At 42.6% G+C, this 21058-nt stretch overlaps 1 protein-coding gene across 1 annotated transcript; it reads left to right on the top strand.

Moving 5' to 3' along the window:
• Nucleotides 1-8343: 8343 nt before the first annotated feature.
• s1pr3a (sphingosine-1-phosphate receptor 3a) lies at nt 8344-12896 on the top strand. The gene is made up of 2 exons (XM_034583462.1): nt 8344-8569; nt 9426-12896. The coding sequence occupies exon 2, from the start codon at nt 9559-9561 to the stop codon at nt 10750-10752; it is 1194 nt and encodes a 397-aa protein (XP_034439353.1). The 5' UTR covers nt 8344-8569; nt 9426-9558; the 3' UTR covers nt 10753-12896.
• Nucleotides 12897-21058: the final 8162 nt, after the last annotated feature.

The following is a 21058-nucleotide window of genomic DNA, read 5'->3' as shown; positions in this document are numbered from 1 at the left end:
GTAAAAACACAGTGGAAAGATGTGCACGTCTCTGCCCTCTCTCCACTCTCCAGCCTCTACAGTACATCTCTCTCCTCTCTCCTGTGTGACTCTCCGGCCAAAACCACTCCTTTCCGATCTGGCTTTAACGGCATGAATGTTTTACTTTTCGGGTTGCAGATGTGAAATTACGCCTGTAAGTTAATAGGATAATCATAATTCTATTTCGACCCGGAGGAAGGATCAAACACGGGCCCTAAAAGTGTTCACCTCCAATCTGAAGGACACAACCGATTCTCTGTTGGAGGGGTTTCCTCGCATGTTGTTTTTTCCCATATGCACAAGAACCTGAGTGTGAATTAGGCCAGTAAGTGGTGTCATTAAGTCACTGACGCCCAGACACATGGGCCCTTTCACGTGGACGACCCACTGCTGTGCGCACACACGTGCCATAGATAGAGCACACAACCGGTCCACTGTTTGAATCCACGGTTAACCTACGATCAGGACCAGCCTCCTTTTACCTCCACACAATCACAATAGTAGAGAGCAGATACAGGCTGTGGGAAGTATTACATCACTTCTTAACCGTCACTGGTTTTCAAAATAAATCAAATGATCTTATCACTTCAAATCTGAATCATGCTGCACATCGACAATATCCTAATTTCTTGGACTGCATCGTACCTATGACAATTTCTTAGGGTTGTTTTACGGTTTAATAATAGATATGAATATGCAGGAAATTCAATCTCCCACCAAAGCTTTCTTCCCGATTGTGATTTTGAACAATGCGTGCTTTGTTCATTTTCTGGACCGTTTCTCTTTCTGCCATCTAAGGCCATGTTTGAACAGAAGTTTTTTCCGAGTCCGTGAGAGTGAGCCAAGGGAGCGAGTGCCTTCGTGGTGACGGTGTCGTATGAAGCTGGCGCTCCACCGAGAGGTCACAGCTTTATCTCTTGGTCCGCATCCATGGAAAACAGTTTTTCAGGGCGAGAGCTGCAGAGAAAACATCGGGGCCTGAAAAATAAAAGTTGCAATTTGTTTTTATTCTCTCCATCCTAATAGAACTTACAGAGTACATGCTGATAAAAGTGCAGAACCAGACAGCACTGATAATTTAGATAATGTGTAGAAGCTGGACTCTGTTACGGAAATTAGTGAGTCAGAATGGTTTCCCTGCTGTGGTTGTGGCTTGTAAAGGTGATGGATGGGATGGAGACATGTGCTCACTTTCCTGACTTAGTGGTTTGATTGTTTTGGTTTGGACTCCAGGGAAAATGTTCCAGAGGTCCAAGGCGAGGGCAAGGTGGCGGTAGTTATGTGTGTATGTGTGTGCGTGTGTATATGTGTGTATGTGCTCTAATTATATCAGAGAGGTGTTTTGGAGATACTGAGTTTACGCTGGGCAAACCCAAAGGCTAACCCGTTGGAAAGGATGAGCTCAGAAGGCAGACAATTCCTCAGTGTTTATACAGACGGCACATAAACTGGATCTGACACATCATTGTTCGCCCCGCTGTTTGCGGCCTTCTCCATTTATTTTCACACCACACACATCCACCTCTATCCACCTCTCTCTGCTCACAAGATCACTTCACAGTCCTTCAATAGACAACCAATGACCACTACAGGCACCATCTCTTGCCCGCAGATGAAGCATACTGCTGTCGGACCCCCTGAGCCTGATCAGCAACACCAGAGCGGCCACAGCACACTGATGTGGGATGACTGGGTTTGCTGCTGGGTGGGGGGAGACTGCTGTGATCCCAGTAATGTGTTGGACTGTGTTGTGTGAGGGTTATAAACACATGTGGACCACAGGGCTGCAGGACAGGGAGTATGTGAGTCCACAGACAAACTTCCACCACATGTGCCCCACAGGTGCCCCAGAAGTGCTGCAAAATATCAACTGTACAGCGGCTGAAAAACAGGATTAATCATTGCTGCATACTTATGTGAAGACCTGTTGATATCTTTACAGTGTGTGTACAGTATAATGTCAGTAGTGGAATGTACTAAGTATGAGTACTTTAGTAATGCAGAGTAATACAGAATGGAACCTTCACAGTATCATTAGTAAGGATCATCACCATCTGCGGAAATTAACAATGTATAAGTACATGTCTGAGGTGCTTGTAATAGTTTTACTATAGTTTTAAACTACTTTAAACTTCTGTATACATCTGCTCCACTGCATTTGTTTTACAAATACTATCTAAGTTTAACGTACATTGCTGACTAAGGCTTTATTAACCTTTACTGATAATTTAAAATATAGTGCATTACTTTACATTTAAGAAATTAACAGTTTAGACGGGGTACAATTATTTTAAACTCAACCTACAGTATTAAAATGGTGCTGTCATGTCAATGCATCAATGAAAATATTCTTATAATATATTTAGATAGATAGATAGATAGATAGATAGATAGATTTAACAGATAATAACATGCCCGATTTTTTTTCCATCAAGATCCATGAATTACTCTCTTAGAAATCAAAAATGCTTGCAACCTTAAAGAAATTGAAAAGAACCTAATAATTTACCAAAACCAAATCCAGCAGGTCGACCTTTTTCTGATTTACATTGCCTAGTCCTTGATTCACATTTTGTCGTGTTTACTTGGTGGAGTCCACCTGTTGGGGCCCCTCAGTCATCTGTCACACTGGCCCCATCTAATGAGAGGTGAAGTGTGTGTTTTTAGCCTTTATTTTGTACGCCTGTCTGTGGAGCCAGGGAGCTTTAGGATGGCCGTGCCCGATGGCCGTGCCTGTGTTATTGTTGTTGCTGGTTGAGCGGTCACCATAGTAGCCTTTACTACCTCTGCAGATTTCTATCGAACCTTTCTTTATTCGAAGGCCATAGAGCCCACTGTCACTGAAAGTCTGTGAGCCGGGCTGTGACGGATCGTCATTCACACAGTTATTCATTCACAAAGATGCACCATTCATTTCAGACGGCCATCGTGGCGGGCTCACATGCTGGGAAAACACCTCTGGACGTCGACTGCACACACAAGCATGCCCACGTACTCTAACCCTGAAAGGTTTCACTGTGTCCGTCTGGTATCATTTTACAATGATGACACTCAAAATGTTATTCATGAATTCAGTTCTTTAGATGAGCGCTTAGTGATGGAATAAAAGATGCTGCGGAAAACACATTTACACCCTTTCAAAGATGGTGCAAGAGGAAAGCATTTGAAAGTATCCTCAATATCAACAGAAGCAATGTACAGTTTTGTGTCTGACACATGCTAGAAACGTAACAGGCACACCCGCTCACTGTGAATTTCTCAGTAAAAATGTCCTGCTGTAATTTCACATGGGCTCACTCAGTGATTTTACTGGGGGGCTGGAAAAGTTTCGGGAAAATGTCCAGAGCAACTGATTTGGACATTTGCGTTCTTACGTGCAGTCCCTCCGGAAAATTTCAGGAGAATATCCAGTGTTTAGTGCATGTCTGAAAGCAGCTAATGAGAGAAAAATACACAAGCATGACATTGAAATGTTAAAGTGATTCTAAATCTGTACTGATGGTATTTAGAAATGGAGTCTGGTCTGTTTCTGTCAGTGGGTTACTTCGTTCTCAGGCTCCTGCTGCATTTCTTCTGAAACCTGGGGGTGTGGGGTTGTAGCAGGGGCGAGGGGGGTCTTTGGACTTTGAGGCGGGTGTTGGGGGTTTGTTGGGGGTGGATGGTGTAAGATTGCCGGTCGGAGGAGCATGTGTGGGGACCGACTCACTGGACTGCGTGACCATTAGTCCTCGTCTCGAGGGAAATGTACCTTTGACCCTTTCTTATAGAGCAGCAGACAGACAAAGCACGAAGAGCCAACATATACAAACACATTCCAAAAATAAGATGTATAACTTCTGCATGATTTTTTTTTGCTTTGTGTGGCATCAGCGATTTGATGTGTGTGTTTAATGAATATAGAGTCATGGTTCTGGTGTGAAGGAGAAATGACAAGAGGGTACACAAATATGGCCCCATGCAAGGGAAAAGGTGCATCATGCCCATGGTCAACTGAAACTCTCTCTCTCACACACACACACACACACACACACACACACACACACACACACACACACACACACACACACACACACACACACACACACACACACACACACACACACACACACACACACACACACACACACACACACACACACACAGAATTCTTTCCAAGCTTTCCCAGACATCAGTGAAACAGTTCTGAGAAAATTGGGCATGATTGTTTATATGACTGAGGTCCAAGTTATTTTTAACATATTTTGGCAAAGCAAAGGCTTGAAGTCTTCTTAGTGTTAAAGTCCCCTATCTTAAAGAAAATAAATAACGCCATAAACTTCTTGACTCTGTAAATTCCATAGTGATCATGTGAGAACAGACGGGCTGACATTTTAAAAGATGAGGGGGCCACGATTAAGAGTTCATACATGTTGCAATGTTGCACCTAATGTCAGTTTGAGGTCTGGAGCTTTTTCAGTGTTCTTTAATAGCAAAGCTTGATAGTGTCACTGAAAGATAAAGGTGTCAAGAAAACATATTTCTTCCGCACAGTTAACAGTCAACTTATCATGACAATACATTGCACTCCCATCTGTCCTCCGTCCATCCTTTTATTTAAGCATCTTTTGTGGCTATTTAGAGCTGGATGCAGATAAAAAGGTTATCTAAAAGAAGCAGCAGCACTGGTCCTCAGACTAGCAGTCACCTTGTGCCCTTAAAGACCTCAGACCTGCACTGATAACCCTCCAGCAACACCACTGCTCCAGATACACTATCAGCTCTCACTATCAGTGCTCTGCTCACAACTTCCTACGAAGATGTAATCCATGTTCTCCGCGAGAAAATATCTGATGGTCCAGGAAATACATTTTATAAATGATCCAAGATCAACAGGATTTTATAAGTCGATCCTTTTGTTGCAATGAGTGCCAATATCATATACGTATTGAGGATAGCTCCAAACTTTATGTATGCTCTCGCATATTTAAACAAAAGCGATACAGTGAGCTGCATAAACGATGGAACAACACTCGAAAGGTGAGGTTTATGATGATCTTTCTTTTTCTACAGAGAAATAAAGGAGGGATTAAATGCAGGTACCTACTGTCGCCCATGTAACCTGAAAGTTATGCTCATATCTGTTTTTGCAGGTACATTGTGGCGGCAGGTTAAGAAGCTTTTGAGGCAGCAACATCACTTTGGTTGAGGTTAGGGAAACATAACAGTTTTGATTAGATGTAAATAAACGTGTTGTGTCACATTGAACTTTTCCTGTGTTAAACAAGACCACAATATTTCGCAACTTTAACCAAGTGCTGTGAAAAATCTTTAACAAAGCTGAAGTCAGTAGAGAAACATCAGCTAAATGGCATAAATAATATTTTAATGAGATCCCACGAGATAATTATCTTGTGAGAACATGATATAGTAACTTGTGCACACAAGAATAAAAAAATATAATATTTTAAGACTGCAGGGGCTCCTTATAGCTTTGTTGCCAAAACCTAATTATATTGTTTTGTTATGTACCTAACAAACAAGTTTAGTTTCACCAATTCAAGTTACATCATGTTCAAAGTTGGTGTTTGCAGAGTTTATTCATTTTATGACTGTAATCAGAAGAATAGTTAGGGGTGGAAATGTGACTCAGGGATGATATTTTTGAGGGACTTCAAACAACTTGTTATTTCTTCAGCTACCATTACCTATAATTGCATTTGGTTCCTGATAAAAACAACACTACTACATTCTTTTACTACCTTTCTTTTAAAATTCATCTAAATGTTTTTTTTCTCAGCGTGTTTGGAGTGGTGGGAAGTGGGGAGATGGCCCAAGAGGCCCTCGTTTTCCACCGCCCGTGCTGTTCCTCCTTCGTTCCCACTACACTTTGCATTCCCAAACAACCAACTCACCACCCAAGCCTGCGTCAGTGTCCCTGACTCACATCGCTGCCAATAACACACCCACACAGGCCACATGCACCCAAAGATGCACAAACACGCACACAATAGCATCACCGCCATACAAACTTTTATGAGACTTGGCAACAGTTCCATTTTTTCCTGATCTGGTGACCTGCAGATACATTTCCTCTTTCCACCACCAGCACCAAACATCCAGGAAGTGTGTATCCAGCTTGCAACAACCTGGAGCCAAGGCCTCTGGGGTGTTTTCTTATGGTTATAAATGTTGTCTGAGAGTTTGTACATCTCTTGCTGCTCGGGGTAAAGTCAACAGCTCTGGAGGTCATTCATTAATCTGCAATGCCTGGACTGACATGTGCAAAGGGGCCAGACTGCCTGTGACCTCACAATCTGTGATACCACAGGGACTGTGTGAGAGAGAGAGAAACAGAGAGAGAGAGAAATCTGTTCCGCTGCTACACAGTCTCATGTTCTTTGTTGTCTCTTTCCATCTATCCCTCTTTTTATCAACATTTGCTATGCTGTCAGTCTCTGTTAGCGAGCACTGTTATCCATCAGGGTCTCAATTTGTGGTTTGTCTTATGCTATTTTAGCCAATTTGATTCGGCCAAGAGCAAAGAATGCAAAAACAAAAAACAGAGGAGATGGACAGTTTGAAAAACAGAGCAGACATCAGCAAAGAGAAATAGGGAGAAAGGAAAACAAAGCAGCCTTTCTCTCAACTACAGTTCGTTCTATGCCATTTAAAAAAAACTTTCCAGACTTATCAGATATGAATGTTTGCCTTACATCAGCATTGTCTTCTTATTGTGCAATACAAGGCAGAAGCAATACTCATATCTGTTCTTGTCATAATTCTGCCCTTAAGTGACTGTTTGGACTCCCATCTGTTTTTGCCCATTTAACTTTGGAATTACTTACCTGGTGTGTTGCTAAACTTCCTGTCCTTGTTTCCTGCTCTTGTGATTCAGTCCCTCTAGGTTATGTTGACCTGTGTCCACTTATCCCAGCCACCCTTGTGCTACCGGTCCTCTATGAGCTCAGACATGCGCTGAACTCATTTCCAGAATTTTTCCAGAGGGGGCTGTATGTGAGAATGCAAAAGTCAGTTGCTCCAGACATTTTCGTACTAACCCCCTAGTAAAATGTCAGTTAGCACTGGGCCATCTCCCAGTCTGCTAGCTACCAATTAGCATCCCAGTCGGCTAGCTTCCAGTCAACACCCAAGTTAGATTGCCCCCGTCTGATCCTACACCTGGAAACCCTGAGGAGGTCCCCTAACATGGGGCCTTGCCTCACTTTTCCTGGGTGATATCTAGGGGATGGAGACCCTAGAGTCATGAGTGAGTCACAGAGACGTTGATCTTCCAAACTGTTGGAATCCAGAGCACCACAATCCAGAGCACCACAAAGAACGCACAGCCAGATCTCATAGCCAGACCTTGAGTTTGCCGTCCCTGCCAAAAGTCCTTCTGTTCCAGCAACAGCGAAACAAACCTGGTTGCCCTGGTTGACAACAAGTCTGCTCCTCAATCTGGGGTCTCATCTACTCCAGAGAGGAGAATGTGGGAGAAGAAGGATATTGAGATTGGTCTTTGTACTTAAAACCACATATCTGTATATCTATGTCTGCCATTACACTGATTCGGCTACTGTCAGGCACATTATAAATGTGCAAAGAAATAGTTTCTACTTATAATGAGCTTAGACCTAGTGTTTCTGGTGCCAAATAGCAAAGGTACCAGTTAAACCTTTGGGGGCTTACACACCTACTTTAGTCGGTCTGCAGGAAGTTGAGATGGCATTAAACAACAGAACAAGAACAAGAAGCGGAAGCAGCAGTGAAGGGAATCGGTTCACAAATTTTTTCCCCATTCGTATGGAAAGGCAACTTTTTTTCAATGCACTTTAATCAAAAAAGTTAGCAAATACAATCCACAACATGCACACTTCAAATGAACGTCCATCTACAAACCAATCGTAGAGGAAGATGCAGCCCATGTGACAACATAACGTACGTATATCTAACAAAAGTCTTCAGTCCGCTCCCTACATTTCAACATGAACAAAAACTAACCGGATCAAATGTAAACAATGTAACAAAGACATGAACCTTGGTTTGGACCATGGTCCAGATTTCCTGGTAAGTAAAAGCCCTTGACTGATCACACACATCCCTAATTGGAATAGACAATGTTTTTCTTACACAGTCAACTACTCCCTGCACAGAGAATAAAAACTCTACGTGCACGTGGTGAAAAACAACCTTCAATCCAACTTCATGTCATATTATTATGAACGAATCATGTGGCCAAATGAAGCACATGGCTCTGCCCTCCCCTGATTGGTAAAAATCAAAATGGAGAGTTGGGAAAAGATCCCGCCTCTCCATGAGGAAGGAGGGGTGAGAGAAGGGAGAGTTGGGAGCAGACACAGAGCCGCGACGACAGAGAAGGACAACCTTAATGAATGTTTGAGGAAGTTTTTTCAGTGATTGGAAAAGTGGACAAGACATGGACCTTTGACTACAAGGCGACGTCATTTTGGCATTTTCTTTTACCGGCGCATCTTTATGCAGGAGAGAATAATAACTTTAAAAACTCAACACCGCCTGGATGTTTAGATGAAGGCAATGACTTCCCAAGGTACGATAAGTTACTGAAGCTGCTTGATGAAGTAATAAAATAACTGTGCAGAGAGAGTTTGTGCAGAGAGACACTTAAAGGCAAGTTCTGTTTCCACAAGGAAAACAAGGTTTTCAAAACAGGAAAGTTGCAGTTACTACAATAATTAGGCATCTGGTTTCAAGTAAAACTCTGTTTAAATGGTGTTAAAACTTTTGTATTTATTGATAGAGGAGAATTTGTTCATGGTTAATGAACATAAAGGACCTTATAATTGATGTTACTATTTTATAAACCCTGTTTATCCATCCTTAGTATTTTATGTGCAATAAAGCATAAATTAAGTAATACTTATTTTTCTTATGGTCATTGACATTTGTTTGGGAGTCACAGTGTTTTCCCCAGAAATTTGGATTTAATAATAAGTAATGGCATGTAGGCTACGACACAATGGCTTTTTAAACACTTAAATGCCACAGCTCTTTGTTCTAATAAAAAGGAACAGAGAGTAATAAGTGTGACAATAAACTTAACCAAATTTACAACTTCCTTTTTTTATTGCGTTATAGAGTGGCCTATATACTTTATATATTCTACATGTTGCTGCTATCTTAGCCAAATCTCTACATACGATTTTTAATCTCAGTTATGGTCTTTACTGTTTAAATGTAGAATCAAGGAGGACGTCCTAATATATATACGTTTTCAATGTTTATTTTAAATTGACTGTTTTTTATGCTTCTTCCAGAGCCATCAGAGAGATTTTTTTATGACATACATTAGCCAAAACCTTGTTGAATGTGACTTTTGGGATGTTTTTGTGCTAAATGTATATTTTAAGAGTAAATGTGGTCTCTTAATTGCATGTGATTGGTAGGTCCCTGACTAATGAGGCTGTAAAATGACTGCTCCAAGACTGCCGGGCTGAGCAGCCTGACCTCCCGCAGCTGTGTCCAGTGCTGTGGCTCCCTCTGCTGTGCGACTAAGGAAGGCCAGGAGTAGCAGGCAGTATGGACAAACAAATGGAGGAAGGGATGAATGCTGTCATCGTCAAACACTACAACCACACGGGGAAGTGGGATCCGTCTCGCAGCATCGAGGCCTGTAAGATGGCCGTGCTGCTCTTCATCTGCGTGCTGATCGTCCTGGAGAACGTCATGGTCCTGCTCGCTCTCTGGAAGAACAAGCGCTTCCACAGCCGCATGTACTTCCTCATTGGAAACCTGGCACTGTCAGACCTGCTGGCTGGTGTGGCCTATGCAGTGAACATCTTTACCTCGGGAAAGAACACCTACTTCCTGACGCCGGTGCAGTGGCTGGCCAGAGAAGGGAGCATGTTTGTGGCCCTCAGCGCCTCAACCTTCAGCCTTCTGGCCATTGGGATCGAGAGGCACATGACTATGGTGCGTCTGCGTCCCTGTGAGACGGCAGGTCGAGGGAGGCTCCTAGGACTGCTGGCAGCCTGCTGGCTTGTGTCAGTGCTGCTCAGTGCTCTGCCCAGCCTGGGGTGGAACTGCCTGGACAATGTGACCTCCTGCTCCACGGTGCTGCCGCTCTACGCTAAGAGTTACGTGGCCTTCTGCATCAGTGTCTTCAGTGCTCTGTTGGTGGCCATCATCATCCTCTACATCAGGATCTACCGCCTGGTGACCTCCAGCGGTCGCAGGGTGAGCAGTCGGCCTTCGGAACGCTCACTGGCCCTGCTACGGACGGTGGTTATCGTTCTTGGAGTGTTTGTCATGTGCTGGGCGCCGCTCTTCCTCCTGCTGCTGCTGGATGTGGGTTGCAGCCCATATAAGTGCCCTGTGCTCTACAAGGTGGACTGGTTCATCGCTCTGGCTGTGCTCAACTCTGCCCTCAATCCTCTGATATACACTCTGTCCAGCAGGGAGATGAGAGCAGCCTTCTTCCGGCTGCTGTGCTGCTGTCAGACCAGTTTGGAGTCCACTGGCTCTCCTGTTTTGGGCAACCTCCACCTGGGCACGGTCATCCCCACAGCAGAGAACAGCAAGACCAGTCTGGGTGGAGGAGGGGGCAGTGGTACTGGCAAGTCCACACTGAACAGAGGCAAGGTTCCCACGCCTATGAACTCTGACAACAAGAATGGGGACCCCTCTGCCACTGCTGTGCCGCACCACTCCGGGCCCACAGACCTGCTCTCAGCTGTGTTGGTGAAGGCGCGGCCGCCCCTCAGCAAGTTCTGAGTGGAAGCACTTTAACGAGGCCTTAACCTCAAAAAGATGTAGACATAGAACTGACACAATCCTGCTATCAGCCACTTTTTGTTTATGCACTATGACCAGGGTAGCATGGATGTGAATAGCATAAATATTAAATTTGGACCAGATAATTCCAGATTGTAGATTATGGTACAATCCAAATCGTTATAGCCACTATTTAAATAATTCTACATTATTGCTCACATTACCACAGTGATCAAATTGAACATTTCAAAACTATGAAAAATAAGAGGACAGTTTCTTGGACCTGGATTAAACCAAGCCCCAAATGAAATGCTGTGATACTTGATATTTGTGGGCGTTGCCTGGCCTGGAAATTCAGGGCTGTAGCCAAAGGCTTTTTTTCCCTTTGGCTCTGAATATTTCTCCACCTCCAGCCGTTTATCGTTATGTAACTGAACATCAGTAAAATAACATGTCAGTGTTATACTTACATGTATAATGAAGAGGCAGGACTAATCAAAGAGGGTTCACAGGATAATACTCAAGTCTTAACGACTGACAGGTCTCTGTCAATAATTGAATTGATGGGATTACTTTGCCAAATGCTAGCTCACGTAAATAATGGATATACATAGATTCTTTTACCAGGTAAAGGGGTTGAAAATGTAGCACAAACATCCATTGATGCTGAGCCATAAAAACAAGGTAGCTAAATGTCTGTATGAGTTCAAAGTTACATGAACATGATATGAGCAGAGCAAATGCAATACACAGCTAACTTTGCATTGCACTGTAGCCAGCTTATATCTGTAGCAGTGATCCATAGTCATACAGGCCTGGTGTCGTATTAGATAGACAAATCTATTTAGATTTTATTGATCTGGTACCGTAGAGACAGTGATATGTCCCAAGGCAAGTTTTTTTCCTCATGGTGCCTTATATTGTCAGATGACAATTACCACGGCTTCCAGAAAACCAAACTATAGCTGAGTTGATAACGTTAGTTACAAAGTTGGCTCACTCACGAAAGATGTCAGATTAAACTGCAAAATAAACACAGAATCCATATGAATTAGATGTGTCACAGTCACACATTGTGGTTATAAAAGAGAATGTGGTCACATTATGTGTGTTACATGAGTCCAAACATAAAGTAGTGAGAGCTACTACTTATTGAAGTTGGGCTAAATAGGAAGAATTAATGCATTGACCGATGCCTTTCAACTGTGAAATGTAGATGACAAATTTCAGAGCAACAACAACAATAACAATAATAGATGATGATAATAACAAAATAATAAACCAAGTTTTACATTTTATCGTAGCTCTCTAACGCACAGAAACAGAAGTATTTACCTTTTGATGGAGAAGAATCTGGGCTCAGCTCCTGATGTTTAACAGTCCAGTCAACGCCCGCTGTTAATATCAGTAACAGTATTAATATATTCATCAGTGTTGTGTCTGTCAATGTGTTTCTTTTTTTCATTATATGCAGGGCACTTTGTTGTTTTTTTTGTGCTATTTGCAGATTTGTTTAAAACAGCAGCATTTTAAATCACAGTTGGCAAACTATTTATTTTCTATGAAAACATTTGGCATCTTTGTGTGCGTAAAACCCCTCATGGTACTTGGACTTACTTCATGAGTTTTGTTATGATTTGAGATGCACTGTAAGATTCTGTCAGACCAGCGGCCTCTTGAGGCTGTGATGCTCATCACACACCAAAAAAACCAAACCTGTTACATGGATGTTATTTCTAGATTCTTACCACTTGTGGGCGAGAATATCACGTTTACCCTGAAGGTGGCGCTACAGGAAAAGCAATGTTTTTACATGAATTTGGAAGAGATTCTGGTTTTATTATAACCACCAGTTTCAGACATTTCAGGCTGCAGCTCTGTTTCAGCTATAATAACCACACGGAAGGACCTCTCTCGCTTCTCATCAGCACGTGTATAAACCACTCCGTCAACTAACCACTAGTGACTGAAATGAGCGCCGGATGTGAATAATTTAATGGTGGACTGTAAATGACAATTCTGCCTTGGGTGATGTAGTGCCTTATGCGATTATATAGCGAAATAAAATCCCATTCCCCTTTTAATGAGGTTTTTCACACGTCTCATGTTGTTATATTAAATCAGGGGCCTTCCTCTCATTCATATTCTGTGTGTGTTTTGATCCACTTTATAGTCAGTCAAGAAGAAACACAGTGATTTTTGGGGTCTTTTGTACAATGAGCGGGGATCTTTGCTCATAGCAAACACATATAAAAGTAGGAAATGCTCTGTTTTGTCAGTTTATCACAATTTAACCTGCTGCATACATATAATATCCTGGTGGGAAGATACCCTCTTATTCAGACCTGGGTCAGACACTGATGAACAATGCAGATAAATTCTTGATAAGGGTTTTCATTTGGCTGACGTCAGGTTGGTATTAGTCATGAATCTCATTCTTTGAAGAGCTTCCTCTTTTAAGTCTCTGGACCTCCAAGGTTATCTTGTATACAACATTCAAACAGTTTGGTGGAGGTTTTGTTTTATTTTTTTTACTTGAAACATTTCGTTAAATCATTCAAATGTAGGGGGATTGTCGCTCCACACACATTTACAGGGCAACAAAGGGAGTTGCTGATAGTTGTCAATGTGAATTCTGAGAAATTATAGCAGCAACGGCAAAGACCGTGAGACGCAAGCTGACAGACTGGCATTTCATACTTACCTCAGCTCAAGGGTGTGTTTCTGCTCCGCCTCCACACCCAGTTTCTGATGGGAGAGGAAAACGAAGACGCAACAGCAGCCAAGCATTTCCAGCATAAAGGTCACTGACTGCTTCCTGTCAGAAACGTCTGAGCACTCTTTCCTGGAATAGCCGGGGACGATCGTGACCTTATGCCATGTGGAACATTAGAAAATGCCAGAACGTTGAGCTGTGCGGAGTTATTTGTAGTGAGTGAGTGAATCCTCTGCTTCCTGATCCTGCTCCTCATCCTCCTTGTGCGCCATGTTATTCTCTCCCTTCTTACACCACTATCACCATCCCGATTCAAGTCCTCATTGGATTTGGTTAAATAAGTTGTTTAGATTCATCCATCAATCTATTATCTATAAAGCTGATTCTTGGAGGGTCACAGGGGGAGCTGGAGTCTGTCCGAGCTGACATTGGGCCAGAGGGGGGGAGGGGGGGAGGGGGGGGGGGGGGGTGGGGGTTCGCAGGGACGACATACAGAGAATAAAAGCAATCACCTCTATATGGACAATTTAGAGTCTCAAGTCAACCTAACCCTCAATCTGTGTGTCTTTGGACTGTGGGAGGAAGCCAGAGAAACCCCACACGGACATGGGGAGAACATGCAAGCTCCACACAGATTCAAACTGGGGAACCTTGCTGTGTGCTAACCACTAAACCACAGTGCCACCCTGAAAGTGTTTTTCTGTCTTAAAATTGATGGTGATAAAGTTGACGTAGAACCAGAGACAGAGGTGTTGTTTCAGTTATAAATGTTAGATTTGTCAGGAACAGCTCATAAAAAGCTTGTTTGCTCACAGAATGCTCAGCTGCATCAATTAGACAATTTGGGTTTAGATGTTGGAAACACACAAATCTCCTGGAAAAGATTATGACAACATTGCATTTGGAAAACCGTCCAGTATCATCAAGATTAAATGATGAATCAATCGGATATTTACTAAAAAGACTGTAAAACAAATCCTAAAATGACCAAGAATCTAATCTAAGAGGTAAAGACTTGACACATAAAAAGCTATTGGCGACAATGACCCATAAAAAAAACATTTACCTCTGGCCAAAATAATAAATAAATACTGAGACATTCTCCATTTGCCATTAGCAGATAAAACCTTTGTTTACAGGATGTGCAGCACTCAGTGATGGGTGTGTTATTTTTTCTTACATTCCTAATCCCTGCACAGTATTTATTTGCTGTTTTTCTTTCCTGATCACCACTTACTAATACTGACAATGGTTTTTCAGTAAAACCTGAACCTTGAAACTGCCACAACGTCTCTGTCGTTTTTTAGAGTAACTCCAACTGTATTTAAAATGTATTTAAAAATTATGGTTCTTTTTGCGAACTAATAAGAAAAATGTGCACAATAAAAATGAGACTGAAAGACACATCCCACCTTCCAACTGTTCTCATCCTCACTCATTCCTTTCATCATCTTTGTCTTCCATTCGTCTCGAAGGAAAAAAAAACATGATCGGTAAAATAATAAATTCATTTTCATTCAAATCTTCTTTGTGTCCTCGCATTCCAGCTGTGACAGTTTCCATTTCTCCAGTCCACTGAATCAAACAGTTTTTTACGGCTGCGTGTGCTAACTGGGTCAAACACCTTAATAAATCATGTTAACTAAATAGCCATCACTGGTCTTCTTTGAGGATTTAGACATGGTGGATTTGTGTCATTCTCTGTGCACAATGCCTATTTGCATATGACTAATGTGAACACGACGGAGGACAAGAGAATCACACCACCCCCTGTCACCGGGATCCTGGATTTATCCTGCTGCATGGTGAGGAAACGTGCACGCATGTGTGTGTGTGCGCATTTGCAATGTGTCACGGTTTTTGTACAGTACAGACATGTTTGTACCGTTTGTACCGTTTGTACCGTGTGTGTGTGTTTGTGTGTGTTTGTGTGTGAGAGAGAAAGAACAAAGACTCCATCTGGTCCGAGCCGCTGAGTGTGCCAGTATGAAACACTTCTTTCTTTCTCAAGTCCCTTTTTGAAGCAGCTCGGAGGTGGAGTGGGGGCCAGGCGGGGAGCGGCCAGTAGTCCTTTTTGAGGCGGCCCCCAACCGAAGCCAGTCTGTCCCCTGTGGCTCAGTGGGACTGCTCTCACTGGAGACGACACACACATTCATTCGGTGTGTGATGCTTCCCCCTCACTACCTACACAGCTCTCAGATTCAACACTGTGTAATTACATGTGGAGAAAAGCGAGTGAAGACCCAGGCAGGGAGATTTGGTGATAAGATCCCTGGGATCAGAGGGTTTTATCCAGGAGGGAGATGGGGAGAAGCTGGGAGAGGGAGCCAAGGCAAAGGTCACTTCACAGGAGGTTATCTGAAGGAGCCGACTAAGATTTGGATTGGTTCTTCCCAGCATCCCTTTGTGCACCACTATAATTCTGCTGTCTAGTGCTGATCAAGACTCAGAGTCAGGGCAGAATATTTTTGAACTGACAGTGGATTTAAAGTCTCAGTTACGTCTATTTATCACCATTTTTTTTATATTTTGCCATTCACACATACACATTTACACAGTGCATCTATCCACGGACCATCTGGTTAGTGGAGAACCAGCTCTATCTCCTGAGCCGGTGTTTCTGCAGCTAGTTATTCATTAAATTCAGACAACATTGATCTTATCATGATATAATCTCTGTTTTTGAAATGAAAAAAATAAAACCTTCAGCAATAAGTGTCAAAGTTTGTAAACAGAAAAAAAGAAAAATGTAAATAATCTGTTTGTCTACATTTGAAAATGTGACTGGGAGCAGTTGGAAGATGGTCTTTTAGAAACAGGCGTCCAGCTTGGGTCAAATAAAATATGACCCTTTGGCTCAGGTTTGGTTAAAACTGAGTGTACTGACCTGAATTCATCAAGGTCGGCTATAGTCAATCATGGTCAAGTACACAATGTCACTACTACACTACATACACACAAGTACTGCTACATTAATAAACAAGTTCTCTGCTGTCATAGGTGCATCATTTCATGAGTAGTCATGGGTCAGACTGTTAAGTTTCATGACTGGATTTGCACCGTTGCACAGTTGTGATGCCATCGTGTCGACAAAACCTGTCCACAGACTTTTAAACATTCACCAAAGTACTTATGGCAGAAGTGGATAAACTATCCATTCCAAATTCTACCCCACAAATATCCCCCTCTCCACAAAACCCCCCAAAACAGCAGCTGCTCTGTCTCCAATCCTTCTCCGATTACAGTGGCCCGGCAGAGCCTGATGGCATGTACACACACACACCTGCTCACACTGACCTCCAGTCTATCTCCTCCACGCCTGCTTGCTACAACTGCAGGGATTAGCATGTCTGGGACAGAGGATAAGAGAGGGGGAGAACAGCAGCCTCTTGGTCTGACATGCATGTCCTGGGCCTCACTTGTGGCACTGAGCGTGTGTGATTCGCAGCCGCTGTGTGTGTGTGTGTGTGTGTGTGTGTGTGTGTGTGTGTGTGTGTGTGTGTGTGTGTGTGTGTGTGTGTGTGTGTGTGTGTGTGTGTGTGTGTGTGTGTGTGTGTGTTGGGTGAAGGAGCAACTGGTGGTGGAGACACCTCTGATAGAATTCAAGTGTGAGTCAATCCCCCTGACAACTTAGTTTGAAATCTTAAGTATTTAATCTATAACATGAACTCAGGACTAAATGAGCAGCTATTAAGGACATAGTATATTATGAGTTAAACAATAAAACATGTTCGTTGTGCTAGTGCGCCTAAGAGTTAAGACAACAGCTAATCTGCTTCATCAGGCCAGTGCGGGGGTGTTGTAATTTGATTTGATTGACAACTGGGTTCGTCATTGGATTCCGATTCAAATGTTGCAAAACTCTGACTCTGCACAGAAACATGTGAACACACCTTACCCCACGAGACAAGCACAGACAGAAACGCTCATGAAAAGAAAACAACAAAACCGTTTCATCTTCGGGAGAAAACAAATTGTGTTCATGTCAGATTTCACACCACAGAAAAGAAAAAGGTTTTCAGACTCCTTATAGGCCACTTAAAGGCAAAGTGTAATATTAAAATAAATGTCGAGGACAATATTAAAGAGCCAGTATATAGACTTATAGAGTCATTCTAATGATTTGGTATTAGCCACAGATCCAGGGCTTAATACTCCCAGGTCTCACCTCATGACAAAGGGTGACAGAGTCCCCACATCGCTCCTCGTTGAATAGACAAAGTAATTCTCCAGCTTCTTTTAAATCCCCTTTTCTCTTCCTTATTAGAGTTTTTACAAATGATTGACTATTTATATAATTCTATCCATTTTATTTTCCATTGTTTTAATCTCATTGTTTCTGCCTTTGTAACATCGTTAAGAGAGGTGCTATACAATTAAAAGTTTATCATTATCAGTAATTATTATTTTTATCAGACCTGACTTTCTAAAGCTTCTCTTGAAGAAAACCTTCATTAACATATGCTTTCTTTTGCCTATTATACATTTCAGTATTTTATCTTGTGTTGAAAGGAGAAATTTCAGATGATCTGAAAAAAAAAACGTAACGGATTTAGTTCTGTCTACTTACGCCTCTTGTGGCCAAAATGAGTATTACAAAAACAAACGCTGAGAAAAAACAAAACAAAAAACCCAGACAAATTTTTCTTGTTCGTCTAGATTACAAAAAACAATTTTCCACTGATAAAAAAACAAAATTGAAAGATGATGAAATAAATAACTTAATTAAGCACAAATCTTGCTTGCGTAGCTTACGTAAACTATGGGTTAGGTTACTCATAACATCCAGGATGGCTTTCTTCATTTCAAGTGTCCCGGTAAACCATCACAAAGTCCAGGAACCAGGACCCTTGAACTGAAGCAGCGAAATGGAACTCAACCATAATTATATTCATTACTATTATCTGTTGGACTGCTGTGACAAATCAAAATATCTTCTGTGAAAGTGGCATCTATCCATCGTTCACCTTCTCCTGTACAAACTCATCAGACAAATGGATCATGACTCTGTCGGAACATGCATGTGCTTGTGTGTGAGTGTCATGTGGTTTCCGAACATGTTCTTTGGCTCTGTGGTGATCACAGATGTTCATTCCTCCGAGGCTGTCTGATGGATTAACACCTGCCGTCACCGCATTACCGCCGACACCCTCCTGATCTGATATCACACGCATTCTGATGTGACAGCTGCACGCGCACACGCACACACACGCACACAAATCATTGTCTCAACCTATGTGTTCATGAAAATATATCTTTACACTGTACCGGGCCTCTTTAGCTGGATACAAATGAGCTCATAGAAATACAAAAAACTTGCATAAGCAGGTAAAAGAGCTATAAACAAAATCCAGAGAGAAATGGGACTGTGATATTTGTTTGATATTTACATGTTGCATTGCTACTGTCGTTATTATTCATATCCCTCCCCGGGGAGCCTTGTTTGAAAAGTGGGACGATAGCAGCCCCCCCCCTTCCATGTCACCCACACACACTTGTTTGGAGTCTTGTTGGGGAAGTACAGGCAGGCAGGCAGGCAGGCAGGCAGGCAGGCAGGCAGGCGGCACCCCCCCCCTTTTCCTTCTTCCCTTCCTTCACTCTCTCTCCCCAATAGAGCGTGATCCAGCTCGTCTCCTCTCCGTCACACGGGTAATCAGCCTCTGCTTTTTCATTTGGCTCTGTAATGAAAGCAATCCCAGCGCTTTTCACTGCAGCGCAGCCCAAATAATGAGGGCTGCCTCAGCCCTCCTCAGCCACACCTCACCCTCCCACCCCCCAGTCCTCACCCTCTCCCTCCCTCCCAACCCTGCTGTTAATGGATAGAGGAGAGCAAATGTGTGTGTGAGTGGGAGTGTGTGTTTGAGTATGTGAAGCACGCAATCTTGCCAAGTCCTTTGTCTGTTTTCTCCTTTCTGAGCTGCAAATGAGTCTATTGTGTGGAATCTGATCAGTGATACTCCTAATACGAGTATTTGGGGTATTTTTTTTTCTTATTCATTCAAATGTAAAAATGTAAGTGAAAAACATTTGTTTTATCTAAATTCCCAAACCATTACTGCATGTGACCCCTCAAAGGTTCATCAGTTTCCCTGTTTATTTTTTAGAGGCTGAAAGATGTAAAATATCCATCAAATTGAAAAATCGAAAAGAATCTCTAGACCACTTGTGGGCGTCCTGGTCTTAGGGCTGTAAACCACTGATCAACATTAATGCAAACCTCGAAGACTCTTTGAGAACAGAATTGATGTCTCATCACAGCAGGTAAATTATGCAGCCTGTCATCTTTTACTATCGAAAGAAAACGGCCATAACAACAATAATTAATGCAACACAGGCACTATATACTTTTCCTTAAAGAAATAACGATATGAATTTTTTGGGGTGTTTTTCATTTTTAATGGTCCTAAATGTGTTCGGTAAAAATTGGCAGTCATCTAAAATCTGTTTGTGCCACACAACACTGCAACCGGGCAGCAGACGTGGAAGCCCATTCCAGATGGCAAAGCAATAAACTGAAATACGATGCACGAACCAGCATGAAAGGACTTGGCCAGACAGAAACATCAGTGATAAAGTGTAGGACGTGTGAGAACACGGCCCACATTCGTAAGGTTTGAGAGTCCAGAGTGTCCAGTGTTTCCTGATCAGCATCTCTTAGGTCACAGTCACAAATACCTGAGTGCAGGGAGATGTCCCGGGTCAAAGTCCACCAAAGTTGAACTTTTGCAAAGCCACACTCAGGATTTTTGCTTCACAACAGGAAGCAACTGTTTTATATGGCCCTTGCTCACACAGAATGGAAGTGAATGGGAGGTGAAGGTTCACCACTGCAGCATTTGCATATGTGTGACAGTGCCCTTACGCTGGACTCACACGTATGCGTAAGACACTTAAGACCAAGACGCTGGTCATTGACTTTGAATAGGGTGATGTCAGGCGTTGCCGAACTGCATCGTGGTTCCGCTGAGTTGCGTTCCTTGTGTTGCGTATGGTAAAAGTTATGGTTGTGGATTTTATTTCCTGTGCAGTTCTTTATAGTTAGCACAAAAGCCGGTTATGTTGTGTGTCCCGAGCATGAAACTGTCGCTGCTTTCAGATGTGCATTGAACTCCAGACATTCTCCTGAAATTATGCAGAGGTGCTTTATGCAAGAACGTTAATGTCTGAGTCAGTTGCTCTGGACATTTTGCTCAGTTTTTCCAGGCAAGCCCCTAATAAAATGTCCAGAGATTGTCTGAGTGAGCCCATGTGAAAAAAAAAACAGGAACATTTTTAAAGAATTCACAGCGAGCGAAAAGAATATAAAAATCTCAGGATAAAAAAAATAGGAGCTTTTGATGAAGAAACGATGCCGGTGTCGATGTCCTGTAAAGGAAAACGAATGAATTCCTTCACGCTCTACCCAGATGCCTCCCCTCACCTGCTTGTTCCGGACATTATCCTGTTGTGAACGCATCTGACAAGGACAATCTCCTGCTGTGTTCTTCATATGTGAAAGCCAAAGTCTGGAGAAAGTCTGGACCCAATTGTCTGGACATTTTTCAGAGTTGGTATTTAATAATGGCTTGTGATATCTGTCGCTATGACTAC

The sequence above is a fragment of the Hippoglossus hippoglossus genome, chromosome 4 (genome assembly GCF_009819705.1).
Source record: "Hippoglossus hippoglossus isolate fHipHip1 chromosome 4, fHipHip1.pri, whole genome shotgun sequence".
NCBI classification, from domain to species: domain Eukaryota; kingdom Metazoa; phylum Chordata; class Actinopteri; order Pleuronectiformes; family Pleuronectidae; genus Hippoglossus; species Hippoglossus hippoglossus.
Note: the sequence above shows the minus strand (reverse complement) of the source record. Positions and strands in the feature narration are given on the sequence as shown.

What these genes read in the sequence shown, in the direction of transcription:
- s1pr3a (XM_034583462.1), top strand. Translation starts at nt 9,559, where the DNA reads ATGGACAAACAAATGGAGGAAGGGATGAATGCTGTCATCGTCAAACAC.